This window comes from Thunnus thynnus, chromosome 2, assembly GCF_963924715.1.
Source record: "Thunnus thynnus chromosome 2, fThuThy2.1, whole genome shotgun sequence".
Taxonomy (NCBI): Eukaryota; Metazoa; Chordata; class Actinopteri; order Scombriformes; family Scombridae; genus Thunnus; species Thunnus thynnus.
In genome coordinates this window covers 16,946,884-16,966,136 of record NC_089518.1, presented here as the reverse complement: position 1 = coordinate 16,966,136, position 19,253 = coordinate 16,946,884, and the positions used below count along the sequence as shown (strand labels likewise).

At 39.4% G+C, this 19,253-nt stretch overlaps 1 protein-coding gene across 3 annotated transcripts in view; it reads left to right on the top strand.

The window, feature by feature from the left end:
- Positions 1-19,253, top strand: part of LOC137194838 (phosphatidylethanolamine-binding protein 4) — a 57,192-nt gene that overhangs the window by 20,440 nt on the left and 17,499 nt on the right. For 2 of the 3 annotated variants that reach the window (XM_067607026.1, XM_067607018.1), the window contains exon 4: positions 7,175-7,273. The exons of the other annotated variant lie outside the window; for it this stretch is intronic. In XM_067607026.1, coding sequence (XP_067463127.1) covers positions 7,175-7,273 — 99 coding nt within the window. The remainder of the gene's footprint in view (positions 1-7,174; positions 7,274-19,253) is intronic. 3 annotated transcript variants of the gene reach the window in all.

Genomic DNA, 19,253 nt, shown 5'->3' with positions numbered 1-19,253 from the left:
AAATAGATGTAACAATGGTATTTAGTCTTATGTTTAAATAAGTAAAACTGATCCTTTTACACTGCTTTCACTCCTCTCATCAGAAAACATGAATCAGAAAAAAGATGACCCAGATAATGTTCATTTTCAAAACATGTGTCAAATATGAGCTTTAGGTGTTTAAATCTCATGTTTTTCACAATGCAAACATGCTGCCTTCAGTTGCACATACACAGACCAAAACATGCTTACTCTATTCACTAAAGACCACCAATAAATCTTTTTTGTTTTGTTCTTTTTTTCCAACTTCCCCTTAGTGCTTTCGGAATCAAAATAGTTGATTTAGATTTCCACATCCTGGTGAAGTAATTAGAATGTGCTCACCAGTAAGTTTTATAGGCTGCACTTGGTGGTAAAATAGCAGATCTATGACTTTTAGTGTGTGACATGCTTGACAGAGTAATTATGGATATGAGTCCAGCACTGTAATTTGCCCTGTTTGACTGTGTTGTGCTCTCATCAGCCAAACTACATGACAAAAATATTTCCCTCTTGCCTCATTTAGCACAGGCTGAATCTGAGTCTCATATCCCAGCGCCTGGCTGTATGTTACTTCAGAGTACCTGTTAGTGGTAGTTACTGTGTTTGAGCATGTGCATTTGCAGAAATGCTTTCATGGCAGTGAGTAGGTGTATGTGTGTAAAGCCACCACTAGAAAGTGTTGAAAGCCTCAGCTAGCAAGATCGCATCCAGGGTGACTAATAAGCTTAACATGAGCACGGCTGTGTTCGCAAGCATGGTGCGGTGAAAGAAGTCTTCAGTGTTGAGAGAAATGCAGAAATGGTTCCCTGGGCTGCTACTAATTCCTTCACCCCCCTCAAGCTTCAATCAGACTGTGAACCATCTTACTGTTAGCTATGGCTCCATAACAGTTCCAAACCGCAAAAGTACAAGGCTTTACCAACAGAGTTCAGGACAGACTGCATTTAAACACTTTTAGAGTTTATCAGAGCTGCTCATTTGTAGGTTTTAGAGGCCAAAATATAATGCATTGTTCAAGACTTTGTGCTTTGTGCAATGCTTTGTGCCTGTGTGACACACAGGCACAAAGCATTTATAATCAATATGCAGAATCTATAGGCTAAAAATTATATTGCATTGTCATGTGTTACCTTCTGTCATCTGTTCATTTGATTAAAATGTAGTTTGTAATATATTTTTGTATGTTCAAACAGAGGAAGTGTTAATGTTATGTAATTATGTAAACTTGTATTTCATATTCCACTGTGAGTCCTCCTAAACCGCTGCCTCATAGCTTCCTGTTTGGCTACCAAGTGGGGATCTAGTAGCTGTGTTGTCTTAGAATATGCGTTTGTATCCACATGTGACTTTCCTTTGACCATGTGGCTCCTCGAAGTGTGGATTTATAAGCCACTTCACACTCCACTCCTGTGTGGGAGGGAGGCTGAGTTAAAAATAGGCAGGTTTGGAGGTAGTGAGCAGCCCGCACTGTGTGAGGCGCTTAAGAACACACTGAGGAGTATTGGCATTCTCTTTGCATATCATTTATATGTGTCAATAATCAATCTAAATGTTAAACCAGGGACTGTAGTTGTTATTGGCTCTTGTGAGATCTCAAAAAACATCTTATATAATAGTCTCAGTTGCACCAAGTTGGCAAGAAGCACTGAGTTCATGTATTATACAATAAATAGTACAACATTCTCTGATGAATTAGACTTAAGACATCAAGTGGCTTTAATTACACAGTCTTTAACTCATTGACTTTATGTGCATGTGCACTGTGTGTGAATTTACAGTGTTTGTGCATAATAGCTGCATTTCTTTAAAGCTGCTGATTTTTAGTCACTTGGGGACAGAGGAAACAAGCTGTGAAAACAACATTATTGCCACCTTTTAAGTTAATGTGGCAAATTTATTAGCAAACAGTAGCAACTACAGACTAATCATTTATTTGGAGTCTTGTTTCTGGCTACCTGGTTTGCTCTGTTTTGCTGACTTTGTTTGCGTCCGGTGCTGGGCAAGTAGCATACAGCAGGTTTTAAACAGTTGCCTGTTGCAGCTCAAGTGAACGAAACCGTAAAGTTGCGGGCCAGAAAACCAAAACAATGAACTGAAGGAAGCTATAAAGCTCAGTAGAGCTGAGGGAAACAGCAGACTGGTGATAATTTTCTGTAGGTTCATCACTACAAGCGAACCCTTTCACATTACACATAGTCATTTGATCCATTGTCAAAGACATTGATTATTGCAGCTTTAATATACCATCTTAAAGTGGTACTCCAGCATCATAAAATTGGGGGACGAGCGAGAGACAGATTTCCTTTTATGATTCCCAAAATTGGAGGCCAAAATGTCCGGACTTTTAGTCCCTGGTATGCAGAAAGCGCCAAACACATCGGATAATGTTGGATAATGATCCATAATGCAACTCGTTTGACTCTTTCATTAGACCCTTCTTCAAACTCCATACCCTCAGGTTGTAATGCAGACTTTTTGTTAAAAATGTCAAGCCCAAGCCCAATTTTCCCCCCAAATTCCGAGAAAATTAGTCAAGTGACGTCACTTGACTAATTTTCTCTTCTTTTGAAAACTGCCTCCAAAGCCACAGAGGATGTTGAATTGTAGTAAATTGACTTTGACATGTTAAATTGGTAGAGCATCATCTCCCATTACACATATTTTGTGGAAAGCTGCAGGCAATGGACAGGTATGAGTGGTTGTACAATACAAACATACATGCAAAACATGATGTCTGAGGGGTCATGTGTTGTTTGTATGTTTGCTATGCCCTATGCAGGTATGAAAAGCCTACCTGCTGTCCACCTGTAACCTGTGGATCCTGACACAATTCAAGGTACCTTAGTTGACTTTTGTATTGTTGTCCCTACCTTTTTATCACCAGACTGATTTCCTAGAAATTTTTGTAAAGTGAAGATTTTATTATAAACCGTCACAATCTGTTGACAGTTTTTTCCTTACCCAATTCCATTGTAGCAGATTACCGATCTGCCCTTTGTGACTGCCTGTGAAGGAGGTTTTATAATGCTGCTTGTCTTGAGGTTATAGCTTCGGCGCATTAAGGGGGGAGGGCTGTTATTAATGAAAACGAGGACCTCCTCACCTGTAAGGTTCGTGACCTCTAGGTGAGTGCCACGGCCCCCCTTCTATCTCCATTTCATTTTTGGGTGTTCGGTCCCCATTCTTTGGTCAGGATTCAATTACTGCTGCCTGGCTGACCCTTGACCTCCCCTCCATCAGAATGAACCCCATCTTCTGACCCTCACAGTGGTAGCACTGTTAACCTTCCCAACCTATCGCTCTTCTGCCCTCTCACTGCTATCCTGTCTCAAAAATGAGACCCTATTTCTTTATCCTGAGTATAAAAGTCCACACAATCGTTGCTCTGTGAATTCACTTGATACTAGATTATATATTCTGTTTAATTTAAAATCTTTTTTAAAGACAGTTTGGCTGCAAAAACAATGAAATTGTAGCTGAGATTATTTCTCCATCATCTGAAATATTTACTTCTCCAGCCCACTTTTAGAGTTTATATTTTTCTGTATTTACAGATCGATCTTTCAACCTTGCTCTGAGCTGCAGTCGATGGTTGTTAAGCCATCACCGTCTCTTAATCACAACACAGATACCTGTTAATTACCAAACGAGTTCAAGTGTTTTTGCTACTTAAACTGGGATTTGAGATTGATGCGTTGCTTTGCTCTGGGTCGAGCTGTGAGCAGAGTTGACCATTTAATGAAACGTTGTGGGTTCTGTGCACAGGGGCTGAAGGAGATGAGGAACTGGGAGGATAAAGCAGTGGGTATATTAATAGGCAGCTGCACGGACGACACTGTTTGGTATTGGGTCAGGGATAAAGCATGAACTTGTAAACTCACAGAGGGGCCTCTCCTCCCTCCCTCCCTCCTTGCCTCCCTCCCTCCCTCTCGCTAACTCACTCTCGCCCTTCGTGGTGTCATCAGTTAGAAGAGCTGGGCTCGATAGTCCAGGCAGCTCTACGAGAGCAGCGATTAGACATCTCTCTGATTCTCATCCCCAGCAGAGTTCACTCAAAGGTAAGCCAGTAGTTTACATCCTCAGAGATACTGGTCTTCCTCTGCCTTTGTTCTTCACAGTCTTTTGTTTTGCAAATACTGTATCTATTCGATGCTATTGGCATGGAGTGGGAGTTTCAAAACGATATAAAAATGTATTTCAACAAACTACACCTGCAAATGTATAACATAATAATGAAGAGGCGCTGAGTAAATATATGATTCCCCCGTCAATCTCTATAGGTGTCACGGAAGAGAGCGCCCACCCTGTTCCTCTCTACCACTGACCACTAGCTGTGACATAGACGCCCAGTGGGTTTGTTCCAGCCACCTGGTGTCTGAGGTGTGGTCCCAGTGTGCTGTTTTGCTGTGATCACAGCAGGCAGTGGGAAGTTAATCCCAAGAGAATGCAGGCTCATTCTCCCCCGCCTCCACCCAGGGCCCTCACATCCCCTGCTTTATAATGGTCCAATGGAGCTCTGTGGTCTGTGGCCGACACCTACCCAGATTTCACTTCTGCTCTGCACTATGGGATTACTATGACATTTTAAAAGTCCTGTAGATACTAGATACCATTACAGAGCATAACAGGTTGAGCATACTGACCTTCCACCTCTTGTACAATAATATAAATGAACACAAAAACATTAAACAATATGTCTTTACTAATAGATTTGTGTGTGCCCCAAAATATGGATGATATATTTGATAATCTGCAGCGCAAAAGCAAATCTAAATTTCAAATTACCATCAAGGCTCAAAAGTTTCCTCATTAGTATTAGTGATTAATACTAATAAGGTAGAGCTCCAGCATATTTTTGGAAAATATGTGCCTTCCAGTATCCAGCAATGAGAATTAGCTCTGTTAAAATGTGTTTTGATATACATTTAGTTTGTTCAAGCCCTGATAAATTATTTCAGATGGCAGGATATGCATCTGTTTTTCCCTGGAGTCTTTCACACATATCTGTGCGTAATTAATGTGGATTTTGACAGATGGAGAGAAAAATGTCCTTGTAAGAGAGAAGGGTACATGCCACAATGTGTGAAGTGCAAGCACGGAGGGAGCCTCCTGTATTATTTGATATAATTTGATAATTCAACCACTAAATATGTGCAGAAATTTCAGAAAATCCAGTGCCCACCATAAATAGACAGTGTGTTTGTTGTTACAGTTGGAAATTAATGTGAAATGTTATTTATGTTGCTCTAAATTTAGGTTTAGGAGAGCTAAGCCTGTCCTATACAGTGTTTCTCCATCCATGGTAACTTTCGTGAAATATCCAATAAAGTACTATTTCTTTCAGTGATAATTGTGACTGGAGGTCATTTTTAATTTAAATGCTTAAGTTGCCTTTGAGTCTGTGTGTGTGTTTGTGTGCTTGTGTGTGTGTGTGTGTGTGTGTGTGTGTGTGTGTGTGTGTGTGTGTGTGTGTGTGTGTGTGTGTGTGTGTGTGTGTGTGTGTGCGTGTGTGTGTGTTTGTGCGTGTGTGTGTGTGCGTGCTGTTGTTTGAAGCCATGTTATTTCTGAATGCATCAGACTTAAATATTAGTGTAACTACATTATCACAGTGTCTTTGCCTGGTAGCAAACATGTACAAATGAGGATTACAACTCTTGAGAAGGCAACAGGTCATGGTTGGTAAGCTGCCCGGGGGGGTCACTGATATAGAGTCACTTTTGACAGGCTGTGGAGGAGGCTCTATTGTTGCTGGTGTGTCTGGATGTTACCTGCAGGCACTATCACTGAGACTACAGTATTATCCTATTATTAGGCTTAGTTGTTTACGCTTATTACTGCTTGTCAGGTAGGCAGAGAATCCTTCTGAAAATGAGCATCTGCAGAAAAATACATGACTACTTCTTTATCACATTCAAGTTTATCGGCTTAGGATAATTTTTCGAGGCCTTTAAGAATGTCTTGATAGGACACAACAAACAAAAAATTTAAGCAAGCTTTATGTTGACATGGGAGCATTTGATTCAATGAAATGTTTCACTGCACCACAATTTTGTTTGGCAGTGTGAGAATGTAGGAAAAGCTGCATCTGTTTTATATGTATTAAAGCTGATATCATTATGTTTCAATAGTACTTATACAGCAAGAGGACATTGTGGATTGAAACAGCCTCGATTAATGTCTCTGTTTGTAGAGGAAGTGAACAAAATAAAAAAAGCCCATCATATGGTCTGGCAGATTTTGGGCACAGGACCAGGGATGACAAATGTGCTCTCGCAATAATTCAATCTGCTCTCATAATTCTCTAACTTTTAGGGACAGACAGAATGAAAATTTTCCGGCAATTAAGCCGCCAAGTCAACGTCCAATAACTGTGATCAAGTGCTAGTTAAGATGCTTTTTCTCTCACTTTATCTATTGACAGATTGAGGGATATAAAGATACTGGATAAGTGGCAGAAAGTTACTGTGAATATGTTAATGGGAAGATTTGGTATCGGATCCAAAACGTTGTCATTTTATTGATGTCACAGTAATGATAGTAAGTTTAAGGAATAATATACAAGAAGCAGAGCTATACTTTTGCTATACATATTGAGTGTATTGCAGTAGATGATTAGCATGGCTACAGTATATATTTTAATTTTTGTTGTTCCCTTATATAACAGTTTTATTTCATGTTTTTTTTTTAAACAATATTGTCTTCATGTTAAAAAATTTTCCGAGTAACATTTTAGCCTTGACAGCTGAAGTAAGACTGTGTTAGAAATTGTGTGTCAAGCCACAAAAGGCAAACCCAGCCTTCTGGTATCAACTGGCTTTTTGAGCCTTGTGACAACACAAGCAACTGAAAAATCAACCACAAAATGTGAATAAGATAAAATTCACACTGTTTTTCAGATACAATAAATTTAAGCTAACAAAGCAATTATATTGTGAAGCATCTGTTTTGAAATATTTAAACTAAGTATTGTTATCTGCCATGCCTTGGGCAACATGATGCACAAACAGCACATGGCTGCATTAAGAAAGCGAAAGGGATCAGGTACCGCTGTTACTAGAACCGCCTCTGGGCCAATCACAATGTGTGTGGTACTGTAGTAAAGCTCTTTCTCTACATTAAACGTAATAACATATGAATCCCCTTCTGTCTGCAGAAAAAGATGTATGTTCTGGTGATGGTTGATCCTGATGCTCCAAGTCGCACCAAACCAACATCTGCTCACTGGAGGCACTGGTTGGTCGTGGACCTAAAGGTACAGTAAGTCTGCAGTAACCTCTGCTCTCACTTAAAAACAGCCTCATGTGTTTTGGTGATAGGGACACGGACAGCATTTGTTATTGGATTAGGAACTCATATGGTACAAATTTATGAAGTAGTGGTTTGATTTTTTTTTTTCTTGAAAATTGTGCATTTTCATAATCTCAGGGTCTCACTTGGCATGTTTTGTGTTTACATCTGCACTGGGGCCGATCGCAAGGCTGAAAAATTATGAATGGTTTTTAAGCCTAACTTGGTGAAAAAAGGATGCCAAGTTCAAAAATGTTAATTTTTCATATCATGTATCTTGTGCAATAAATGCCTGTGACAAAAGTGTGGGAGTAAGTCTTTCTAAATGGCTGTGAAAGTTTGCAAGGCCCTGTCAGCAGCAATTTCCCTCTGCTGCAGAGAGCCTGGGACGTGTCAATGCAGGCGTGTGAGACTGAGATTGAGGAGAGCAGCATGCGAGGCGCACACTCTTTCTCCCATAGAGCTCCAGTCCCTCAACTCCCCCTCCAGTGGAGAGATCTTGGCAGAGTGTCCTCCCTTCATCTGTTCCCCCAGGCAGAGCAGCTCCCCCAATGATCCACACTTCTCCATATTTTACACCCCCGAAATGGGCACAGCTCCGATCCCCTTATTTCTCTTCATATTTCACTCCTTTTTATCCATTCGTTTGTGTGTTTTCACATTCTTGCATTCTAACGCCAAATGCGTGTTGAGTTGTTGATTGCCTCAAATATTTGGAGGTTTGCAGACATTTTATAATCCCGCGGGAACCGGGAGATCAACCCAGTAGATTAAGACTAGTGGTCTGAAAAACAACCACACAAAGACGCTTCAGCGATGTATCACTGCTCCCGTTTCATTTTATAAGGCGTTGTACATTAAGTAAATGCCACATTGATTCAAAGATCCAAATGTGATGTATCTGGGATATATACTTTTGTAAATCTACAATGGTTATAAATTCAGTATTTTGTGATTCAGCTCGTCTGTGCTCTGCTCAAGAGATGATTTATGCAACCGCATTCCTGCTGTCTTTTAAAAAAAAACATGAATAGTTACCTCGTATGACTTTCATACATCAACAATATACAAAACCCAAGTAATTTCCACTTTGTAAAATTGCATTAGGCATCACCTTTGCTTCTTATTTTTAAGCCCATAAAGTCTGTCTGGCCGCTTGACCAGCTGTGAATAAACAAATGTCTTTCAAGTGCTCAGACAGACCACATTCTAGCAATTCAATTTCCTGTCACTTGTGTGGGTGTTGACCTGCGTTGCCCATGTAGGGATTGGCCAATGTGACGGGATGTTTTTCTGATTGTGACTGGTGGTTGGTCAGAAGGGTTAATGAGCCTTTTGAGTGATGCCAACCCATAGTGGGAGGTGTTTAATTGACCGGGGTGGCTAGGTCACATCACACAACCTCAGTTTTGTTTTTTCAAGTGTTGAGGTGAACGTATTGGATTTTGTTTCCGTGCAGTTGTGATTTTGACAGCAATGTAGGTCAATTTATGAATTACTGCATGTATGTAATTCAGCAAAAAAGACCAAACTAGTGATCAGATATGATTGAGAAATGATTTGTTCGTTTTCTATCATTTTGTTCCATCTGTGTATAAGGTAAAGAGACTGAATTATTATACAATAACATGTTTTGCATCACTATTTCTGGTAATGTGTTTGGTAGATTGTGTTGTAAAGAAAAGTCGTTTCTGTAGCTGAGGTCAAGGGTCATGCTATCAAATGTTAAATGGATCAGTGTTTTGATCCTCGTTCGTCAAACAATATGAGCTGCAGTAACCATATAGCTTTCATATATATTCATTAGTCCAAGGTCATGCAGTGTTGCCCTAGTTTGCAGATGTTTCCATAATTAGTGTGTAGTCTTTATCCGTAGCCACAGTTATGAGGATAAAGGGTTTCCTTAAGTCAGCCTAGAGTGAAGTGAGGTCAGGCTGGACTGAGCAACGCAGCACCACAGATTTACTCACAGCTGAGGTCTCATTAGAGAAGCAATGGTAACAGAACAAGGACATGCTAGACTTCCCTGTGCATTACAGACGCATCACTCACCTTGCTCTGAGCTACATCATGTAGCTCTGGCACTTCACTTATCAAAACATGTGCTGAGGATCTCCTCACTGTCTGTCAGCCATGCCAAACCCTCTTGAACCACCAAGAGAGCTATTTGAGAGCCTGATATCTGTTGCCACATACTGTGGCAATACAGTGTCTCACATTAATACAGTATTCATCCAATGTAGAGCCATGTGTGAAGCAGAATTTAACCAACAGTGAAAGATCTCACTGTGTCACAGTTATGCTCAGGCACATTACTTATTAACTATAGAAACAGGCAGGTTTAATGGCGTCTCTGAAGAGAAAATGATTTGTTGTGTGGTTTAGGTGTAATAGAAGATGCTCAGGATATGATTTAAGGGTTACACTTGGCCTTTCTGATCAGTTCTTTTGGATAGATGATTAAAAAAAATTGACTTTGACACCTTTTAGTCCACATTTCAGACTGAGCTGGCTTCAAGTTGGCACAGTCGGCAAAGGCACGAGGCGAGCATTGGCCCAGGTGTGACACGGATGGCATTGTTTTTAAGATGGAAAAGATGATATGGACCAATTGTTGATTTTTAGAGGCTATAAAATCCCTGTCAAACTGAATTAGCATAAATGACCATAAAGTCTGGAATCTCATAGGGCTGCAACCAACAATTATTTTTATTATCGATTAATCTGTCGGTTATTTTCTCGATTAGTTGTTTGGTCTTTAAAATGTCAGAAAATGGTGAAAAATGTTCATCATCTCTTCACAAAACCCAAGATGCAACTTGAAATATCCTCTTTTGTCCCATTCGACAGTCTACAACTCAAAGATATTCAGTTTACTATCACAGAAGACCAAAGAAACCAGAAAATATTCACACTTTAAGCTGGAACCAGAGAATTTTAGCATTTATTCTTAAAAAACAACTCAAAGCAATTAATTGATTATCAATATAGTTAGCAATTAATTTTCTGTCAATTGACTAATCAGTTAATTGACTAATCGTTGCAGCTCGAATCTCATATTTGTACTTTGTGGGTGAATTATTGACTGACAAACATTTCGACTGTGAATGTTTAATAAGCTTAAAGCAAATAACAAATTTCCGCTTTTGTAATGAATTTAACCAGGTAAAAGAAGAAAAAATAAGACTGAGGAAGTGTTCCAGACCACAAAAGCTACCTTTTTTTTGAATATTTCTGGTGAAAACATTTCCTGAGGGAACCTTTTTGTGACGTTTTATTTGTAGAGCATGGAGACAGAAAGCAAAGTTCTTTGTTTGCATTGTAATGTTATATGTAAGAACATATGGTCTTGTCTGACAGACGGGCATCTTGTAAATCCACAGGGGCTGGGCACTTGTATGTGCTTGACTAAATAAATTATATATATATATATATACATATACATATACACACACATACACACACACATACATATATATGTGTGTATATATATGTGTATATATATATATGTATTTATATATACTAAGATTTATAAACATGCAGAACAGGCATGTGTAAAATGGTCACATTTTAATATTTATGTCAGGTGTCAAATCTTTTATTTAACTGCCTGTATCACTTATCACATCATTACTTTTGACTGCCACGAACAATTTACCCCAGCAGTTAAGTGTATACCATCTTTTCCCTCCAGCTGTCCGGTTTCTTTCAGAACTCACATTATTAGATATTGTATATGCATTTTCATCGCAACTGCCCATTTTCAATGACCCCACAAGCTACAGCGACAGTAATTTAGAATCTTCTGCAACACACTCTGTGTTTTACATCAATTATGGACAATTACCAAAATAACCATCAACAGATTGTCGTCTCGCTCTCGAAGTCGAATTCCAGATTGTGAGCCTCTCCCTCCCTCTCTCTGCTCTCCCAGAGTCTAAATCAATGCAGATGTTCCGGTATGGTCTCACAGCGATAATTACTGTAACAAGCAAATCATTAGTATCTGAATAGAGGCAGCTTATATAAATACAGCACTGGGTGTTACTTTTACTTGTTAATACTTATTCTCTCATTATAGTTTTGGCGGTTTGTGAGTCAACATGATGCAATATGAACTTAAAAAACAGTAGTACGGTTAATGCTCTTTCCTGCTCTGAGAAAAGCCAAGGTGTTCATTATCACTGTAAAATCCCATTTAAACAGAGATGTATAGCCTTAGGTTTTTATGGATTTTCTCTTACTTTTTATTATGTATGAAGTTTCTCTGCTGGGTTTGTCTCCATGAAAGGTGTTAGTTGCCTGACATACATAACTTTTTCTATACTTATGCTGTGCAGAAAAGTTAACATAAGGATAATTATTGGATTTTCTGTGCGCAAATTATTTTTTTAAATAAAATGATTGCATGAAAAATCAATTGTGCAAATGTTTATACTCTATTTATCGACCAGAAGCAAAAGCATTAAGGCTATCAACTTTTTTTGTTTGTTGTTGTTATTTGGTTGGACTGAATAGCACTTTTCTTATAGACAAGCTTTTTGAGATACATTTTCAACATCACAAGAAATTCCTAACCTGTTCAGGCTGTGGTCTTTCAGTTGTAATATTCCCAGATTGACTTCAGAAAGGCCTGTGGATGAGAAGTATCATATGTTTCTTAACTTCCCCTCTCTGGCTAATTGAAGGCCAGTTGGACGGTTCAGCACACTGCGTGCTGTGCTCATTATTATGGTGCATGAGGGATATGCATGCTTTAACATCCATCTCGGTTGTATCAGCTCCCAAAGGAGGACAGAGCCTGTGTTCTGCTGCTGGTCCGGCAAATACAAACAGTGAAGTATTGTGACTGTATCAGACCAGCTGGCTTTGTGTTTGTGAATTCTGCGGCCTGCAGAGATCGTCTGCTCCACACCTCAAGATGTCCTTTAACTGCAAACTATTAGGCGTGTAACCGAGGCAAAACACTAGTGTTATTTTGTCCTTTTGTTATTATCAACAATTCCTGTGAAAAGACCAAAACCAAAAAAAGAATTTACCCCACAAACTGTGTAACCATGTAATGAAGGAATATGTTACCCTGCCTGGCTCTTTTATTTTGGGGGGATGACAGTGGAGTTTCATTGCAAAGAGGCATTAACTATATCAGACTGTGGCTATATAATGCAAATTTATGGTTAGTTTTTCTCTTTTCCAGAGATTTATTGATAATATTAAACTGATATAATAACACCTGGCTTATCCTTGAAAAGTGCAGCCAGAAGGAAGACAAGTCCTCGTAGTCAGACACATGTCTACATCCACACTGAGTGACTAGAGTATACTTCTTAATCTTGTGAAGTTACAGAAAATGTCAAGTTTTGCAAAAACATTCTCATCGTAGATCATTTGTGTCTTAACAGTAGCAAATGACAGTACTGAGTGATTGAAATTACATTTCTAACCTCTGCAATAGCCTTAGAGTTTGTTTTAGCAAAATACCTATCCAATATTGCAAATAAACATACATAATTGCATTGTTCTTTATCCTGTAATTATCTCTACTGTGGCATGTTATGATTTAAGTGTTTATTTTTGACAGACAGCTGCCCCCATATGGAAGCCAAAAACAATTTCCCAGAGGCCAGGCAAACCATAGCTAGCTTCATTGTGAGAACAAAGAGCCATTGGTATTATTCATAATTAAACTCTTATTGTGTACTCTGCTGAATATTTCCATTCTTCTGCCTCTCTCCTGCTCGCTCTCGTTTCCCCTCTCGGTACTTTGCACCTCGTGCTGGGAACATCTGTCTGGCGTCAGAGTGGAGCCTGGCTGTGCAGATTGGAGCAGGTAGAGGAGCACATTGTAGCCCAGCTAATGATGAGAGTGTCTGCCCTCTCTCTTGGAGGAGACGCAAGCTGCTGCTTCACGCTCGCTCACTCCACTCATACGCCCAGGGAAACAGATTTCCAAACATATGCAGTATGTTTTTAATCCAGTTGAGCACTTCATTTCCCAGCAAACACAAATAACCTTACGGGACATCCATATCTTATGACAAGGGGGTGGGCGCAAAGGAATTGAACAATTTTCCTTTTTAATGTGATTTTTTTCCCTCCAAAGTTGCTAAACATGCTCATAACCCAGGTTAACAGTTTGCTTGTTTATGGTTTCACAAACTTTTACACAGAAGTGCCTCCTGGCTCCAAGTCATATGAAGCAACTTTATCCAATCTAAACTCCACTCGGTGCACCTGTTGTCATCCTTTGTGTAAACTTAAACTGACAGCATAAACACATGTTCTTTTTGTGAAGTGCCTTAAAGAATTTGAACAGATTGTTGTCAATAATGTATATGTGAGAAGTAAGTAAACTAAGCATTTGAACAGATTGTTGTCAATAATATATATGTGAGAAGTAAGTAAACTAAGCATCTGTTTATGTTAGAAAGAGTTATGCCAGAACTGAATTTTTTTAGGTTTAGAAGATGTGAGCTGAAACAGTAAATTACCAAAAAATCGTAGTACAACTTGTATATTGTATATTTCATATTCTGTCTCAAACCAGTGGTTTGACCCTGATAAAGTTTACATGCAGGTCATTCACCCCTTCTTCATAACTACCAAAACCCTCCCTTGGTATAAGTCAACAATAGCCCTTAACATGGAAGCCCAGCTGGAGGTGCTTAACATTTAGAGCGGTGCTCATCCTGCTGTCAGCTACAGCCAGACAAATGTCAGAGGTGACACTACATGGAGTTCAGCTTTTGGAAGCCATTCCCTCACTAAACCTCCTCAAACTCTCCCTCCAACCTCTCAGCCAGATTAGGATACTAGTGTTAGTTTGGTTTTTGTGGCTTTTTGGTTGTACTCTGTCATATGTGTCTGTATGTTCATCTGCATACATAGATTTGTGTGCATGTGTTTAGAGTTGAAATGAGAGAGCAGAAATGAGTGATTTGTGGGGTGACTTCGTACCTGGACCTGCTGTCATTGTGGCCATGTCTCTATTGCTCTGCTACATCTGGACCCCTCTGGTCTTGTGTACAAACACCCTGTTATTATACTATCGATCTTCTTTTACTTGCAGCTTATTAACAAACAGGTTCTTCTTCAGTGTGGGCTGCTGCTCTCAGTGTTCTCCGCCACCTAAAGGGAGAATTACATAAGAATCCTCCGCTCAATTGTCAGCTCCATCCCCCGTCCACATACAACAAACACACACACACACACACACACACACGCATACACACACAGTACTGTAGCTGATAACCTACCAAGCCTCTTGCCATCTCTATAACAACTGACCTCCCTGCTGTGGTTGCCGTGGTGAGATGATTGAGGAGGTTTCACTGCATGAAGAACGTGAGCTGCTATGGTTTCCTATCAGAAGCCGTGAATGCTGTTTGGACAGCGAGGGAATAATCATCCATAAATTATAGATTTTACATGTTACTCAATACTTTTTTTCTAGAAAAGCCAAATTCCTGTTGAATATACCACATGAATTTTGCCTCTTTTGTCTCAACTGAGAGAAATATATTAATCTCTCACACATTTATTCAAGGAAGTAGGCCTACTGTGTGTCAGTGTGCTACCTTAATTTTATACCCTGCATACTGTCCTGGATATATCACGATTACTCTCCAAGAAAACAAGGACAACCTGGAAAGCCCTCTTTGATCCAGTCTGTCACACTATAGCCTAGTGGGGAAAAACAAAGAACAGATTGGACCTTCTCCATGCAAATGCAGTTTAAAAACCAGTAGCTCTGCTCGCATAAAGGCGCTTCTTTTAATATGTGCCCCCTTTCTTCACACCCACGACCATTGTGTATAAAATCCAGTTTTTCCTGAAAAGATTTCTAGTCGCAGCCGCAGACAATGTTCCCCCACACAAGCTGTCGTCTTTGTCATACCCCCCCCCCCCCCCCCCCCCCCCATGCCCCTCCCTCCCCTCCACTTCAGTCAGTAAAGCAGGATCTCTGGCAGTCAGCCCGCGTGTGAATTTGTGCGTTTTAGGGTACAGGTGGGGGGCTTGCCGGAGTCTGCCTACCTGTTCCCCTGTAAACTGGTCAGTTTTGACAGACATGGACAAGGGGGGAAGAAAAAAAGCAGGCATGGGAAACAGAGGGGGGGGAGAGAAGGGCGGGTAAATGAACAAATGTCAGGGTTAGTGGGGGGTTGCTGGGGCCGTGGCCGTGGAAACTGCTTCCTCTTAGGGGTGTCTCTTGATAGGGTACAGTGAAGGGGAGTGAGGCATGCTGATAAAAACAACTCACTAACAATTATGCTCACCTAAAATAGCCCTTACTTAAGTATATAGCATGCTTGCCAGTTAATTGTACACAAAAACAAAGACTTCATAAAAGACCTCCTGCAGCCAATGTATTTTCTTGTATTTTGGCATGATAATTAAGTGTGACAGCTATGAATGCAAAATTGGCAGATATATTAGTGGCCTGTCTAACTCTACGTACTGATTATGATTGTTTGTATTCCAAAAGTTATACCAAACTATAAAATTAGAAAACTGCAGTATAGCACAAAGAACTATATTGTATAATTTGAACTAGCATGACAGCTCAGCTTGTGTGTAATAAAATAAAGTGCACTGACATACAGCACTAGAAAGTGCAGCTGGATTCTGATTTAATAAATATACTAAAAAGTCCATCCATCATTGTTACCAAAGCTTGGTGATGGAGATTTGACAATTATAGATAGAAATCATAGGACAGACTCTATTTTACTGATATTAAATATATTTTTGTGATTAGTGCCAACAATTATGATCGTTGTACTGTAGAGATGAGTCCATTCTGTGCAGATTACAGCCCATATCTGTTCCTAACCAAACAGCATGGGATTTAATGACAGCGTTTCTAATATTCTCAGGAGATAATGCTTTTCATAATGGCAAGCGAAAAGCCACTGTCAATACAATATGTTGAGTAGAAGTCGATATTTTATCCGTTTTACAGTTGAATAATTTGTGTACGACTGCTGCCTTTCCTCTGAATTGTTCTCTGGATTTGTTCAACTTGTTCTTATTGATATGCTGTAGGACTAACAACCATGAAATCTACTAAGACCTCTGATCTGTACTATTGACCATTATCATAGCCAAGAGGTTTGTTACAATGTGGTATTTTTATGCTACAGTTGGTGAGAAACCTGTTTACATTCCAGGGTGCCGTATAGTTCACTTCTCTCTGCAGCTCAGTCGGATTCCAAAGCACTGTATAGATTTCTTTCAGCTGATGAAATTAAAAAGACAGCAGTGTGTGTGTGGTGTGCCTTCCAGCAACGCGATTTGCCTGCGAGTTCACGATACGGGTTGAGAGGGGAGTTCCTTTGGGGGGGATTAAATAGCTCCCTCTCTTCCTTCCCTCCTCCCCTACCCTCCATACTTGCAGAACACAAACAGCTTGCAGGGCTGTACAGTGCTTGTACAACATGTTTGCCACAGTGCTGCTCACAGGTAACAATAAGCCAAGGTCAAAGGTTAAGAGGGATTGTGGAGCTCAGATTCTTGTGTGTTCCTCTGGCAAACATTGTGCACACAGGCACAGGAAACAGTGCCCATAGTATCGCTGGCAGAAAGAAAGAGTGAGAGACAGAGAGCACGAGTTGGCTCGGAATAGAGGGCGGTATCAAAAAGAACAAGACTGAGGCCGGTTTCACCAAGATATATTAGACTGGTTTATAAGGTTAGGACAGTGTTAGTTTTGAGCTCTTTCCGTTGGAGCAATCGCACCACCTAGCAGACGACAGTCCTCTCCAGAAAAATGACTAGTCATTTGTTCAAGCTGCTTAAAATGACCCATTTTTATGTTATGTTCTTATCAGGTGGTGAAAAGTAAGAGGAAGGAAAGGAAAGTGTCCCCCTACAGTCAGTAGGTTCCTTTTCTTCTAGTTTTAATTACCTAAAATCAGATCTTTCAATCAGGTAAAAGTAGCAAACACCCCCATTTCATGTAAAAGTCCTGCAATCTTTCTACATAAAAAGTATAAAGATATAATCAGCAAAATGTACCAAAAGATAAAGTAGTTATTGTGCAGCACAATGGCCCCTGTCAGAATTAAATTATTACGTATGATATGAAAGGGTTGTTATTATTACTGATGCATGAACATGGAAAAGCATTTTAATTTTGTAGCTGGTTAAATTTGAGCTAATTTGAACAACTTTATATGCTGTTGGGCAGTTTAATCTATAACAGTACATCATATTTGATCAGTTGATTTGAAACATCATAATCTGAAAAATATCCAGTAAGAGTAGCTGAAAAATGAGATGTATAAGTATAAAGTAGCAGAATGAAAATACTGAAGTAAAGTACGAGGACCTTAAAATTCTATCCAAGTTCAGTACTAGTAAAAGTTACATTCCACCACTGCCTAAATTACCCATCTTTTAACCATAAGGGACACAGATCAGAAAATCACAAATAACCAATTTGATCATATTGGTAAGAGAATGTCTGGATCAAGGTAACATCAGTATCAAAGAAGAAGAAAACAGTTGTCCCTTGGAAATAAATAAAAAAGCATACACATTGCTGTAAAAGTGCTCGATTCTTCTGGAATGATTTCCATGTTTTTTAAAAACTGAAGAGATTCAGAATTACCCGTGTATACATATGCAAATCAGTCTTATTTAATATAGTCAAAAACTAGATAGCGTTGTGCAACTGATTAACTTGGATGTCTATCTGAACTCTGACTGTTAGACTTAAGCCATGGTGAAAGTCTACCTTTGTGAAACCCGATTTCTGCCTCCGCCAGGCTCTTTGAATGGGAAGGAGATTATCCATTTAATCTCTTAATCATGCACACTGTGTGTACATAGTTGGTCCTGTGCCTAAAATCTCTGTCCTGATCAGATGTATCATAGCCACCTTTTCCGATGATTCCCTCTAACCCACAGACTAATTCAGGTTAGCTTTGACACTTTTACACATGTTCCTCTCCAGCTGTCAGTATATTATACCCTTGGTGCCCTGTTAAAATGAAATCAGGAGCAACAGTGCATAAAATGGAATGTGGAAATATGTAGATTTTAAAACACAGCTTTTTAAAATCCCTCATCACCACAAATGTATTCAGAATAAAGGCATTTGTTTCATAACAGGAATTAGGTTACTGTACATTTTGCACAGTATATGTTCCCCAAAAGTAGGAATTAATAATGAAGATGCTTTTTGGCCTGAAATTGCTATTCAAACAATTATGTACTTAGTTTCTTCCAACAAATGCATTCCACATTATTGTTTTGCCTCATAGCAAAGCACCCAAAAGACTAAAACCTTTCATTCCAGCAAAGGCCGCTATTGGTCACCGTCAATAAAAGCATAAAAGCATTTATTTCCCACGTTTGTCAAATTAACAGCATACTCCATCTCCCATAGGACTTGTAAGGTTCATTAACCTTTCTGTGAAGTGGGACAGGTTTCCAGCAGTTACCATAACCTCTGTCTCGCTCCTACCTCAATTATAATAGAAGAATTAAACATCCAACGATTCAAAACAGTAATGCTGCCTCTTAAATCCCTTTGTACCAGCTCTCAGTTGTTAATGACTAAAGACACTGAATGAACTATAGAGTTATCAACAGATATAACAGTGGACAGAAGCAAATCAAATGGCTACTTTTAACAGCGGGGATTACTGACTATACATGTGCAGTTTTTGTTTGATGGCCAAATTTTACTGCTTCTAAAATAATTATTTTTAGTTTTTAAATGATATGTTGTTGTCAACACAATGTGGGATTAATGGTACATAAAACAATTATTATTAGCTGTGTAGAAACACTAATGGTTGTTTCTTAGTTTATGAATCATTGTAAATCTCTAAATATTTCACCAAAATGTTCCTGTCTAGCGGCACGCTGGCCACCGTCCTTCCAAAGTCAAAAGAATATACTGACCTTGAACAAATTAAGTGGTCAATTACACGCCT